The 15000-nt window shown below is 43.4% G+C and overlaps 2 protein-coding genes across 2 annotated transcripts in view; one reads left to right on the top strand and one right to left on the bottom strand.

Moving 5' to 3' along the window:
* Positions 1 to 4548: 4548 nt before the first annotated feature.
* LOC138961199 (paraneoplastic antigen Ma3 homolog) lies at positions 4549 to 5493 on the bottom strand. Its single transcript, XM_070332799.1, has one exon. It carries the CDS (start codon positions 5491 to 5493, stop codon positions 4549 to 4551), a length of 945 nt encoding a protein of 314 aa, XP_070188900.1.
* Positions 5494 to 14944: 9451 nt separating this feature from the next.
* LOC138962417 (uncharacterized) overlaps positions 14945 to 15000 on the top strand; it is a 13825-nt gene continuing 13769 nt past the window's right edge. The window contains exon 1 of the mRNA XM_070334220.1: positions 14945 to 15000. This exon is cut by the window's right edge and continues 29 nt beyond it. The gene's annotated coding sequence lies outside the window, so the exon portion shown is untranslated.

A 15000-nucleotide genomic window follows, 5' to 3' on the forward strand; every position in this document is an offset into this window, starting at 1 on the left:
AGGCACCTGATGTAACCTCCATGGGCAGTTCTACATCCCCTGCCTCTTCCTGGCTCCCACTTTGGGAAACATCTTGCTCTGGTTCTAGAAGTACATCTTCTTCCTGTTCTGTACGAGGAATAACAGGAACGAATTCGGGTGCTTCAGGCCTCAATGTTCTATTCCCATCCAAACCTAACTTGATCTGTAAGTCTGGAAACAATGATTCCTCATCTTCGCTTTCAGATTCCTGGAGATTCTTCTCCGCTGTTCTAGGTCCTCTTTGTCGATACTCCTTCAACGCTTTGTGCTGATCAGAGGGTAAAGGCCAACCGAGTGCTCCCACTGGAAGCAATATGTTTCGATGAAGTGTTCTTCTCGGCCCATATCCACTGTCCCTCTGTACGACGTAAACTGGAATACCCTCAAGTTTTTCAAGAACCACAAAAACACCCTCTTCCCAGCGATCATCAACTTTTGACCGAATGCGAGGTCCCAATTTTCTCACAAGGACTCGGTCTCCAACTTCCAAAGTTGCGGCATGAGAACCCGCATCATATCTGACCTTGTTTTTCTGCGCGGATCTCTCCATCTGTTCTGAAGCCATCCTGTATGCATGCCTAAGACTGTCTTTCAACCCTTCGACATACTGTCTAGAACTCCTTCCTTGTCTCTTTCCAAGATCAATGCCAAAAGCCAAGTCAATGGGAAGCCTAGGATGCCTACCAAAGAACAAATAGTACGGCGAAAATCCCGTACTACTGTGAATACATGAATTATACGCATGCACAACTGATTTGAGGTGCTTCCTCCAGTCTCTCTTCTGTTCCTGCTCTAAACTGCGAATCATGCCAAGCAGAGTACGATTCCACCTTTCGACAGGATTTCCACTGGGGTGGTATGGGGTAGTCCTACACTTCTGTATCCCAGCCAAACAACATAGTTCTTGGATCAACTTTGACTCGAAGTCACGCCCCTGATCCGACAATATGCGACTGGGGAAACCATAAGTCATGAAAACTTCATTCCAAAGAGCTTTGGCCACTGTTTTGGCGGTCTGATCTTTAGTCAAAATTGCTTGCGCAAACTTGGTGAAATGGTCTAGTACTACCAAAATATTCTGTTTCTGCCCCTTTACCTCAATTGTCAAGAAGTCAATGGACAAGAGTTCCAGTGGATAAGTTGTCATAATAGTGGACATGGGTGCCTTCTGAGTCTGAACACCACTCCTAGTACAACGTTCACACCTTTTGATTCTCCGTTGCAAGTCGGTAGCCATGAACGGCCAAAAGAAACGCATTCTGGCGTGCTTTATAGCATCATCAAAATGTGTATGATAGAGATCGTCATGAACACCCTTCATAGCCTTCTGTCGCAATGTACGGGGAATAACAATCTGATCACGGGTTGACTCATCTCCCGTAATTCGCCGGTACAGTACTCCTTCCTCTATCACCATGTGTTTCATTTCTCTGGAGTAAACTTTGGTTTCTGGTCCCGTGATCTCCAGTGTAGCATTCCTCTTCAATGCTTCACAAACAGCGGCTATACAGCGATCCTGTTGCTGTAGTCTCGTCCAATCTTGGAGAGTCAAGGTAGCAAAATTTCCCTCTATCTCTGGTTCTAAGACATCACTGGGGATAGCAGTGGGATCTTTGGTTATGGTTTCAACTGCGGGTACAAAATCATCAGAGTCATATCCTTCTGGGTTCCAGATCTTAGCATTATGCGCGGTTCCTCTGACACTGTGGGCCTGTACGCCTACACCCTTAGCGAACATGACACTTGCAATGGCCTCACTAGTTACGACCTGTGGTACAACTCCATCAAACTTCCTAGCCTTTTCTAGCAAGAATGCTGCCTTCTCAAGTGTCTCTTTGTACTCATCGTCTTCCTCAGGGGGTGCTTGTGGTCGTCGCGACAACCCATCAGCATCTGTGTGTGCAGACCCTTGCTTGTAGATCAAGTCAAAATCATAGAGTGACAATGAAGCCAACCAACGGTGACTAACAGCATCCAACTTTGCATTTCCCAACACGTAACAAAGAGGATTATTGTCTGTAACAACAGTGACCTTTGACCCTATCAAGTAATCATGAAACTTCTCTGACATTGCCCATTTCAACGCAAGAAATTCTCTTTTATGCGCTGGATAGTTCTGCTCGGTACGGTTCAACCCTCTACTAGCGTATGCTATGACTTTCAGTTTACCGTCAAACTCCTGGTACAGAACAGCTCCCAATCCAGTACCACTCGCATCACAGTGTAAAGAGAACGACCTCGTCTTGTCTGCTAGACCCAACATTAAATCGCTCGTCAACTCGTCCTTCAAGACTTGAAAAGCTTCATCCTGCTTCTTTCCCCACAATGCAGTAATATCAGACGACAAGGTCAAAGTACCTGATTTCTTCTTCCCTGACTGCTTTTTCTGTGGAACGTAACCAACTGTCAAATCATTCAATGGTTTTGCCTTGTTGGAAAAGTGTGGAATAAAACGGCGATAAAATCCTACAAATCCAAGAAAACTTTTCACCTCCTTCACTGTTGTTGGTTTCGGCCAAGAGGTGACAGCTGCAACTTTGTCCGGATCAGGACGTATGACTCCCTCTGAAATGACATAGCCTAAATGTTTCACTTCAGTAGCCCCAAAAATGCATTTGTCTGGATCAAGCTTCAACCGAAACTTTCGCAACCTCTCTAAAACTTTCACCGTCCGATCTTCCAACTCCTGCAAAGTGGCAGCATGAATCAGAATATCATCCAGAAAAATTATGAGTTCCGCCAAGTTCATGTCGCTGAAACAACAATCCATAATGCGCTGAAATGTCAGTACGCCTTCGAAAGATCCAGACTTGAGAAGAACTTTGCTCCCGTGAGAGTTCGAAACAAGTCCTCAATCCTTGGAAGCGCATAGCTGTCTCTGACGGTACGAGCATTTACCTTTCGGTAATCAACGCACATTCGTAGCGAACCGTTCCGCTTCCTGACCAAGACTATTGGTGAAGCGAAAGGGCTCGTCGAAGGTCTGATGATGTTTGCATCTAACAACTGTTGGATATGCTGCCGAACCTCTTCCAGGTCCTGGGGAGGTATGGGTCGGGGTCTTTGTCTCGTTACGGCACCTGGAATGAGTTCGATATCATGTTCAACTTCAGCTTTATCAAGATCAAAATCTTTTTGGTTGAACACATCTGCAAAGGTCAACAATCGTTTTGTGAAATTCTCTTTCCACACAAGATCAACATCACATCCAAACTGCAATCGTGAAACAAGTTCTGAAATGTCAGCTTTCATTCCTGAGGAGTCACGACTTTCATCACACCACACACGCTCACCACTCTGAGTGTCATTCTGCACCTCACACTGACTGTTCAAATCTTGCAACACACTAGACAGTCAGTGCATACTCAGCTTGGATAGCAAACAAATCTGCAATAATCTGCTTTCTTTTCACCGTGATAGGTGAATCGGTGTTATTCACCAGAGTTACCCTCAACCTAGGTAAAGTGTTCACAGCCGTCTTACCACTCAGTACATGCAACCCTTCAGGTAACGTCTCTATCGTTGGTTCCTGTACGAGCACAGAGTCCCTATTCAGTTCAAGACCGTGGCGTACAATACCTCGTACATCAATGACCGAATGAGGTTGTACAACTACATCACTACCCACTAGTCGAACTGGACACAGTCTCCCATTTGCTGACGTCATTGATTCTTTGTATGCAAACGCTGCTTCACACCGAATTGGTATAGTCTTGAGCCACGACCACCCTGCTTGTTGTCCACAATGTTTCTGAAGTACACGCATGGTGTTAGTTCCAACAATGACGGGAACTCTCGTAGAGATTCGAGTATCTGGACAAACAAGGGCTAAAGTCTCAACTTCCTTGTCTGTCCCGCTCACCTCTCGGTGGAGCTGCACGGTTGTCTGAACGACTCCAAGGTAACTCACGTTTTGATCACCTGCTCCTGTAATGTCTAGTACAGCGTCAATCTGCTGCAAAGGTACATCTCTGAGGTACTGTCTGTAGAAGGACTCAGAGATGATAGTCACCTGTGACCCACTATCGACTAAACAAGTTGTCTCCGCACCGTTGACGCGAACTCTGGACTCACAGCATGGACCAATCAAGGCCTCAAGTGTGTGGCCTAGTTTTGTACCACCAGTCAATTGAAATTCAGCCAGCACGTCATGGTTTGAAATCGACACAGTCCTTGTTGCAGACAAATTCTTGACACGCACTTGTACTCGGAGTCCAGCTTCTGCAGATCGCGACACAATCTCCGCAGACACTACCTCAACATCAGGGGGTAGCCACTCTGAAGAGCGAGCAATGACAGAAATCTGGTCACCTGGCACGTCATGAAGAATTCCGCTCAACTCTGCAGTCTCCATGGGAGGAATCGCCAAGACCATGTTTATGTTCAATCTGTCAGGATGAAGTTCTAGGAGTTTCTTTTCATACACCTCTGCCGCTGTCGTTAGTATACGCTGATGAGAGCTGGTGTCAGACATCGAGGCAGTAGAATCGTTGTGGACCAACACTCGCCCCTTTGCGATGGTCCCCTTCAGTTTAAAGGAAGTTCTGGAAGTCCCTTTCTTCTCCGCCACTCGTTCTCTTGTCTTCGCCTATCTTGTTCTTTCTGCACAACAAGGTGTGCATTAGCGGGCTTAGTACAGTCCCGATAGAAATGTCCATTTTCACCACATTTGTAGCAATAAATCTTTCTTCTGCCCTGCTGTTGTGGAGCCTCCGTCCGCTCCTGCGTGAAGTCAGGAGGTGGTGATGGCGCTGCGTGCGCTCCAACCTGAGCCTTTTGCTTTCCTACCTCAAGTCCCTCAATTTGACGCACATAACGATACAAGTCGGAGAACGCAGGTTTTGTGTCGCCCGGCATCCCGAACTTGTTCCTCAACTCTAGTGCAAACAAAGAGTCGATCAATCCCTTGGAGAAAGCATAGTAGAGACGTCTCTGGTATTCTTCATTGGAAAAACCTGCAGTCTTCTGAACTTCTTTCATCTTTGTAGACAGAGTCATGAGGAAATCTGCCTTTGTCTGAGTTTTCATCATTCTTGACTGGCACAGTTCCAGATACATCTCTTCAGCTGACTTCAGTTCTCCAAACAGCTTATCGAGGTCCTTGATCAGGTCATCCACAGTTGCATAGTTTTTTCCTCTCACATGTTCATGCGCTGCCCCCTTCAGACTTCTTTTCAGTAGGCCCACTTTGTCTATGACCAAAACGTCATCATTGACTTCAGATGCTTGACGTTTCCATGCTTCGAAGGAAGTTTCCTGTGTTGATGTGGCTGGTAAGCCAGTGAAAACCTTCAGCTTGGGTAGTGACGGAGGTGGTTGCACTTGTACGTTCACCTCTCGCTCTGTGTCCATTCTCCCAGACAGATGTTTGAGTTCACTCTCATAATGAGACTGTAAGTCCTGGAGTTGTCGCTGGAGTTCGGCGATTACCCTGTCGTGGTCACCAGAGGTAGTAGTTCCTCCGGTCGCCATGATGAATCACTTGTGATGGACTGCGATATCCCCTCAGGTATGTTGCCTGGTCTTCCGTCTGGCAATATTCTGTCTGGTCAGAGTTGATCCCTATACTGCACTTAGTTGTCCTACTGACGACACACTTTAGTCCCTTATTGGGCGCCAGAATTTCAATGTAACCAACTCGGGTGAGTTCATTGCTACATTGAAGGGTGGGATCATGTGTGCGCCTTTCATCCGCAAGTGGCAAACTACAAGTCTGTTGTTTCTTTTCTTTGTTTTATTTTCTCGATGTAACCAATAAAGTAGAACTCTAATTTCAATCCAAAAAACTCTGACTACAACTCTGACCAGAACTGAATCCTGTAACACACAAATATCACAACACCATTATCTATGTGTTACCTCAATGTTTGCTGGTCTAAACAAACAAAACAATACACTTCTTGATGTTTCATGTATGTGGTTTGTGTATGCATGTGTGTTGATATGTGTGTGCGGGTGTGTACGGTTTCATGACAAAAAATATGTTTCCAACATCAAAACACACTGTGAATTACTTCTTCAAGTACTTATTCTACTTGCAAAACTTTATAAAACCTTAAATGTTATAACCTAAAATCCTAACTTCAACTTCAATTCCAACCAACAAAAGTTATTCTATCCTCAATACATGACCCTTTCAATCAATCATGTTTCCTGTTTCCTTATAAAGATTAAAATGTAAAACTAACGGCTTCTTCTCAAAATCATACTCTCATACTAAATACTAACGTACTTTTACGGCATTAACAGTACTGAAAACAACTGAAGAGCAGTGGCTGGACAATCTCGTATCCATAGCAACGTACAATACTGTGAACAATGTTTTTGTGAGCAGGTTTCTTTCTAAAATCACAAGTCTCCCTGCCATAATGCAGCGTTGAGTATCTTAAACACTAGAAATACTACATGTGCACAATTACAGTCTAGTCCTTACGCGCGATTACCATTTTCTTCAAGAAAGTGTGAGGTCTAGATTCACCATAATTCACAACAATGAGATCATTAAAACTCACTAAAAGAATTCTACCCTTTTTCAAGGAAAGATTATTTTCTCTTAAGACATCATCTCATGTCAAAAATGCAACAACTTCTGTTCTATCACTATCAGATCTAGTATAGAACCAGCAATGCTCTTCACTTGTCCACAGCATCAATCATATACTGAAAGCATTTAACAACTACAGCAACTTACTGCGACACGGACGACTACTTCCGGTAGTGACGTCATACACATGTTCAGTGCTAATTCGTTTTGAATTTAGATTTAAATCAAAATCCAATTTCTATGTTTTCCACAAATAACAGAATGTCCAACATACAAATTATGCTGACAATTCTAAGTATTTTACAAAATCATTCAAGTGCTTTGAAACATGTAGATCTATGCCTATTCAAAACTTAGCATACCGGTGCAAAAAATGGTTGCATGGCTGCACTCAAAAAATAATAAGTTTCTAGAATACTCTGTCATTTTCCACACCCAAACGATTATAAACACTTGAACTAATCATCAATAAAATGTTTTACATACCTGCTACAAGCAGGACTCCACAATCATTGATACAACAATGATGTTTCAGGGACACCAAAATTTCCCCTGCCTGTCACCTTTTCCCAGTTAAAAGTAGTGCAACCGTACCGGCAAGATGATTTTCACATATCAATACGCCGCACCAAAGTTCCAAATAATTCTGAGTGCTTCTGCAATAATTTTTGACTGAACAAAATATCCTTTTACTTTTTTTAGCTCAAATATAATTATCAAATTTAATGCAAACTTTTAACAAATACAAAAGGATGGGATTTCTGCAATCAATTTACAGCTTGGTGTACTTATCTTCAAAAAAAGGAGGTAGTAAACTTTTCAAAGTGGATCCCCTCGAGCTCACCTGATATTCAAACATGGTTCAAGGGAAATAATTTACTGTAGCACAAAACACTATTAGTTCAAACAAGTACAGAATAAAACATCTGAACAGTGGAAGGGAGACAACAACTGTAGTGCTATTTCACACAGTACTACATTTTCACGATCACGAACACCTTGACGAATAGAGGATCATAGAGTAATACAGCTGTGAAAAATGTACGTTGAAAATAAAATGCTTTGCAATAATGCCCATCACGATCACGAACACAAATGACGAACACGATCACGAGACTTGATTTTTTTGTCATCACGGATCACCGGCAAAGTCCCATCACGGTCACAGAAATGGAAATTTCGGCAATCACGGTCACAGAAAGGTCAAAAAACGCCAATCACGATTACGATTTTAAACCCTTTGGGGCCCTCCCAGAGAGAGAGACAGAGAGACAGAGAGAGAGACAGAGAGACAGAGAGAGAGAGAGACAGAGAGAGAGAGAGAAAGACAGAGAGAGAGAGAGAGAAAAAGAGAGAGACAGAGACAGAGAGACACAGAGAGAGAGAGAGAGAGAGACAGAGAGAGAGAGAGAGAGAGAGAGAGAGAGAGCGAGAGACTGAGAGACTGAGAGACAGAGACAGAGACAGACTGACACACAGACACACAGACAGACACACAGACAGACAGTTTTCAGTGTGAGATGAGATGAAATATCTAACATACTAAACAATTTCCCAACTTCGACATGACTTGTACACAATTTCTGTTGTGATCCTTTTTTTTTTTTTAAATGGCAATACTGTTGCTTTGTCGTACCAGATTTACACTCGTTGCTTTTTCAAATGGTGACTCCAGCTCGCTTTCGCTCGCAGTTCAATATTTAAAAAACCCAACTCGTGTAAATCTGGTACGACAAAGCAAGCCATGTAGTATTCTCTGTGTGTTTTATCCCCGAGTATGCTAGTACAAGGGCTCAGCAGACTTTAATCGTGTGTCTCTGTGTGTGTGTGTGTGTGTCTGTCTTTCTCCACTTAACAGCTTATTGCTGGGAAACTACTGGGCAGTTCGTTCAAAAGTTGATACACTAACTTGATAATAGGTCCGATTGATCGTATTAAAACTTCATAATGTTACCTGGGACCTAAATGCGAAATAAACCACAAAAAACCGACTTGGCGGTGGGAGGAATTCGCGGAGCCACAGCCAGCCAGGCAGTCTGATAGAACAGCCGAACTCGTCACACATTGACGAGAAATATAGCGTCATAAAAAGATTACGTCACGGTCAAAAGTCTTTGACGTCTTTTTCTCTCGCGCGGTGTGTGTGTTCATTTTGTGCACATGTGTTAGTGTTACTGTGTTTTTGTGTGTGTGTGTGTGTGTGTGTGTGTGTGTGTGTGTGTGTGTGTGTGTGTGTGTGTGTGTGTGTGAGTGTTGTTTTGTGTGTGTGTGTGTGTGTGCGCGTGCATGAGTCTGTACTCGTGTGTGTGTGTGTGTGTGTGTGTGTGTGTGTGTGTGTGTGTGTGTGTGTGTGTGTGTGTGTGTGTGTGTGTAAGAAAGAGATTGAGAGAGAGAGAGAGAGAGAGAGGGAGAGAGAGAGGGAGAGGAAGAGAGAGAGGGAGTGAGGGAGAGAGAGTGTGTGTGTGTGTGTGAATGTGTGTGAGCATTTTCACTGTGATCAAATAAAAGAGAAAGGCCAGTCACCATGCACGTACATCCTCGGCTCGCATGCAATGTATTTATATAGCAAAGGGAATGCCTGTAATTCACACAGATCAATCACTTGGTCTTAAACGTGCACAAGACAAAAATGTTCATACTGGGGGAGCGAGCCAGTCTGACTCGGGTCCAGCGCGACCGTTTTTTATTTTGATAGTGATCTGTGTGTGTGTGTGTGTGTGTGTGTGTGTGTGTCATGTGTGTGTGTGTGTGTGTGTGTGTGTGTGTGTGTGTGTGTGTGTGTGAGAGAAAGAGTTTGTGTGTGTGTGTGTGTGTGTGTGTTTGTGTGTGTGTTTGTGTGTGTGTGTGTGTTTGTGTGTGTGTGTGTGTGTGTGTGTGTGAGAGAGAGAGAGAGTTTGTGTGTGTGTGTGTGTGCGAGCGCTCGCGTGTGTGTGTGTGTGTGTGTGTGTGTGTGTGTGTGTGCCGTGTGCGAGCGCTCGCGCGTGTGTGTGTGTTTGTTTGTGTGCGTGTATGTGTATGCGTGTTTAAAAACTGTTCCTTCAATATGGGAAGGAGGATGGAAGTGGACAGGACTCCCTGATATTGAATTGTATTAAAACCCAAAAACAGATAGAACGCCAAAGTTCCAAAATTCAGAATTAACAAACAAGAACGGTATGTTTTAGCAACGGTTTATTTATGACAAATCAAAACGTAACATTCACTGTACTGCGACCTAGCGGTTTTTTAAGTAGATAGACAGACATACACTTTTAATACAGATAATAAACGTATCTGATACATTGTCCAAGAAACTCGCTCAGAAGACACAGCGAGGCAATGCAGTATAATGAATGTAACGTATTGAATTGTATTGTACGCAATAATCAAAACCAAGAGGAAAACCAGCGCGGAGAAAGATGACTACCACCTGCTCCAACGTGAAGAACAAGTCGTCCTACTCAGACTCCGCACTGGACATAACAGACTAAACCATCACATGGCCACAAAGCTGAAGCTAGTTCCCTCCCCCTTATGTCCGTGTGGCAAGAATCAGACAGCAGAGCACATCCTGCAGGCTTGTCCATACCACAGTGTTCTGAGGGACACCATCTGGCCAGAGGAGACAGCGCTACAAAAGAAGCTATACTATCCTTAGCGGATTATGACTTTATTCAGTTATTCTGCAGAAAAGACAAATGCTGGAGAAAAACCGTTCTTTTCTGCAGCATTTCTGCATAATGTCATCTTTCGCCGAAGCAGCGTTTTTTTCTGCAGCAAAACATTTTACTACAGTAAAATTGAAATCAAGAATGCTGCAGTAAAACGGTGCTGTTGTTTTACTGCAGAAAACCTGTTTACATTTTTTCTGCAGCATTTTGTACTGGCTCTTGGCGGATTATGACATTATTCAGTTATTCTGGAGAAAAACCGAAATGCTGGAGAAAAACTGTCTTTTCTGCAGCATTTCTGCATAATGTCATCTTTCGCCGAAGCAACGGTTTTTTACTGCAGTAAAACAGTTTTTCGGAAGCATAATGTTTACTTGGTTTTCTGCAGCATTATTGCGATTAACTTTTTCTTTAGAATAGTCTGTGACAGTTTTTCTGGAGAAAAACGAACGACCTTGTAAAGTAGCGTTTGTATTCGTCGCCCCCTGGGATAGTATAATAGTTTGTTCTGCCATTGTTTAATTTGAATATTTGAACTTCCGGCGGAAAGGAAGTCAGACAGACAAAATACATTCGTGTCACGCACAACTATTGGTAATTCTGGATGAGTCCATCTCTCGACAGAGGTGGCTCGCGTGCTCCAACATTATAATGAGCCAGTACAAAATGCTGCAGAAAAAGTGTAAACAGGTTTTCTGCAGTAAAACAACAGCACCGTTTTACTGCAGCATTCTTGATTTCAATTTTACAGCAGTAAAATGTTTTGCTCCTGAAAAACTCGTTGCTTCGGTGAAAGATGACATTATGCAGAAATGCTGCAGAAAAGACAGTTTTTCTCCAGCATTTCTGTTTTTCTGCAGAATAACTGAATAATGCCAAAATGCTGAAGAAAAAGTGTAAACAGTTTTTCTCCAGTAAAACAACATCACCGTTTTACTGCAGCATTCTTGATTTCACTGATCCCCCCCCCCACACACACACATACACCGTGCATGCACACACACACACACACACACACACACACACACACACACACACACACACACGGCACACACACACACACACCGTGACACACGGAGTCCGAACAGCTCAAGTGTAGAAAAAAACGTTGCTCTCACGAAAGATGACATTATGCAGAAATGCTGCAGAAACAAACAGTTTTTCTCCAGCATTTCTGTTTTTCTGCAGAATAACTGAATAAAGTCATAATCCGCTAAGGATACTATACGGCCCCAGAGAGGACTTGGAGAGGACAGCACGTTTCGCCCTGCAGTCCGGACTGACGATCTAACAGCGAACGACAAGAAGAAGAAGAATTGTAATGAATACAGCATATTGAAGCGTTGCAGAAATACTTGATTCTGACTCCAAGTCAGGAAACGATATCTAAAGCTTCCAGTTGGTATTTTTCAATTAAGACATCGGTGTGTCGCAGAGAAGCCTCCATGTTCCTTAATTGTTGCTTCATGCCATTTTAAAGTGAAGTTTCTTGTAAAGGCCACTGCGTGTCTGTACATGATTTTCATTGAAACGAAACTGAATCTGTGTTCTGCTACAATTATACACGGCTGCGTTAGTTTTCCGAACGGTGACAACAACTTGACAACGTTAAAATAATAACTACGCCCACAAACTGCGCTTAATAATAACTAGTCCACCGAAATGTACTCGTCGGGGTGTTGACTTGAAATGTCAGAAAAATGTGTACATTTCCTGCCGTAATTGAGTCTTGCGCCGCTGATGATTCCTTGCATGTTTGATTTCTTTTTTGTATTATCCATTTGATCCAGGCAGACAGCGTGAACCGTTCGAAAGCATCGTATGGCATGTGGAACTGGCGAGATGGGGGAAACTTTGGGAGTGTGTATTGTCGCGAGAAACAATGGCCGCCTAGCAGAATCTGTCAAACTAGTGCGGTTGTCAAGCGCTTGAAACCACCACGAAGCTGGGATTCGCTGTACAGCTAGAATCTACTTCCAACTTTGTATGAGCAAAACCTGTGATGATACTTCTGTCAAAGTATAAATTCGAACCCCCTTTCTTTAAGACAGACTCCCGACTAGTGACCTGTTGACCATTTATGTTATGTACACATAGACAGACACGCATCCGCCCGCACGCATGCACATTTATTCACTGACTCACTCAAACGCCGCTCACTCAACAAAAAAAAACACGCACTCGCACACACACACACACACACACACACACACACACACGCACACGCACACACGCACGCTCATACACACACACATACACCCACCACACACACACACAAACACACACACACACACACACACACACACTCACACACACACGCGAGTCCGAACAGCTCAAGTGTAGAATTGGAAGATTAACATCTGCTATCAGCATTTAGAATGGTTATTGCTGTAAGAAGAAAAGAGTTTTAAACTTCGTACCGGCGAGCTTTACACGACTGAGCTAGGAAGGTCGGTTATTTGTTCGAAACGCTACAAGGACAGTCAGCTCTGAATCGACTTAAACAACAATAGACAGATAAAGCAGTCACCCCCCTACACACACACACACACACACATACACACATACACACCCCTACCCCCACTGCCAGACACACACATACGCGCACGCACGTACGCGCGCACACACACACACACACACACACACACACTCACACACTGGCATTTGGCCGTTAAATTTACAACAGTCCAAGGGAGCTTAGTCTGTAAATCCCGATCTCGCAGCAGTTTTTTTTTCCTTTGGCAGTTGAGGTTTTAAGGTTAATTAACTTTATACAGAAATTACACGTGGACTTTACGAGAGAAGATAATTAAACAAAGGAAATAATAATAAAATAAAAAAAATAAAAAAATAGGCAAGAAGCAGGCCGCAGAGAGACAGGCAAGCGAGGCCGAGAAACAAACAGAGTACAGACATGGACAAAACACGACTCCTTCACGGCATTTAAAAACTAGCTGATTCATTATGCCACGCACGGGATTTGTCAGCTAGAAGTGATGCACTTGAGTGTCTCAGCCTAAAGGGGATAACATCGGAAAGAACATACGACGCGGGGATTTTCCGCCAGCAAGTTTTACTGGACCTGGCTGGTAGGTCCGATTTTCTGGAAATGATCATAATTTTGTGGAAACCCTTTAACAAGCAAGGAACTCTGAATCGACATGGACAAACGTAGGTACTAGGTAGATAATTGAAAATCGTGTCAGCTTTTTTTTTAATGAAAGTCAAAATCACCTCAAGACACAGACAGACAGACAGACAGACAGACACGCATACGCACACACACACACACTGCATGACACACACACGGACGCCCGCACGCACACACACGCACACACACACTGACACTGACACCCCCCACACACACACATACACCGTGCACAGACGGACACACACAGACACACACACTCACCCGTGCACACACGTCTTGTCCTACGAAAGAAAAAGAGAGATCATATCACCCCCCTCCTAAATCAGCTCCACTGGTTGCCCGTTCCTGCCCGTATCACCTACAAAATCAACACTCTCACCTACAAATGCCTCCATGGTCTCGCCCCTGCCTATCTCTCCGACTCTCTTTCTCTCTATGTCCCTTCACGAACACTCAGATCATCTGCCGACTCCCTCAAGCTCAACATCCCCCACACCAAACTCAAAACAGCAGGTCAACGCTCATTTTCTTTCCAAGCACCTAGCCAATGGAACACACTACCTCTCCCCCTCCGCCAACAACAGTCCCTCGAATCATTCAAATCTGCACTCAAGACATTCCTTTTTTCCAAATAATCCATGCATTATACACTGCCCACCCCATCCCACCCTGAATAACTGTACATATTTTAATGTTTGATGGTGTGTGTGTGTGCTAGTGACTTTAAGTCTCCGTGTGTGTGAACGAGTGTATGTGCGCCTTGAGTCGCCTGTTGGTGAGATATGTGCGCGTTATAAATATTCGTATTATTATTATTATTATTATACACACACCGGCACCGTCGGTCATACCATGGCTACACACACTCCGGCGTAAGGCGTCTCACTCCACGAATACAAAGAAGTAACCACCTTGCAGCTGTAGTTGCTCTCTTAACGAACAAAATCAGTTTCAGAGCTTTTACCAACACTAAGCATAATTATAAGGGTAACGTACGCAGTTAGAAATCAGCAGTATCAATTATTTTTCCATGACTCTTTATTATGATTATTTACACACATGAACTTGACATTATTTATATATATGTGCTTACGTACATAAATGTACAAGTTACTTTTTGACACAGTTAATGTCTTATTTACAAGACTTGGAAACCGATGTGACAAGTTATACTTTCCAACAGCTTCTATGCCTAATATCTATTCAAGTGTTGTTACCGTCTGTATTCTACTTTCTTGAACTTTGTGAAGCAACATGTTAAGTCAGTATGACTTTAACGGACGAATGCCTCTTATTTTGATTAAATGCAGATATGTGTTCAATCAATTCATGAAATTTGTTATTTCTAGTGAGTTGTACAACGTTGCAACCGCTTCTCTCCATCACAAAAACAGATACACAAGCTAATCAATGGCTAGTAACTCGACAGCACAAACTTTTTCCCAAACTTGACTGGCTTACTTCCCTTTGCATACGCGCCGGAGCCGATTTATAAATAATCGAGCACTGGCGCTTGCGAGAATCTACCAGATAGTGTTCGGGAAAATCCGAAAAACGTCGGCGCTTTTATTAGTAAACAAACGATAAAGTTTCCGGGAAGGGTGACTGCGTCTGCGTATCTTGTGCTTGTGTAA

The sequence above is a fragment of the Littorina saxatilis genome, linkage group LG3 (genome assembly GCF_037325665.1).
Source record: "Littorina saxatilis isolate snail1 linkage group LG3, US_GU_Lsax_2.0, whole genome shotgun sequence".
NCBI classification, from domain to species: domain Eukaryota; kingdom Metazoa; phylum Mollusca; class Gastropoda; order Littorinimorpha; family Littorinidae; genus Littorina; species Littorina saxatilis.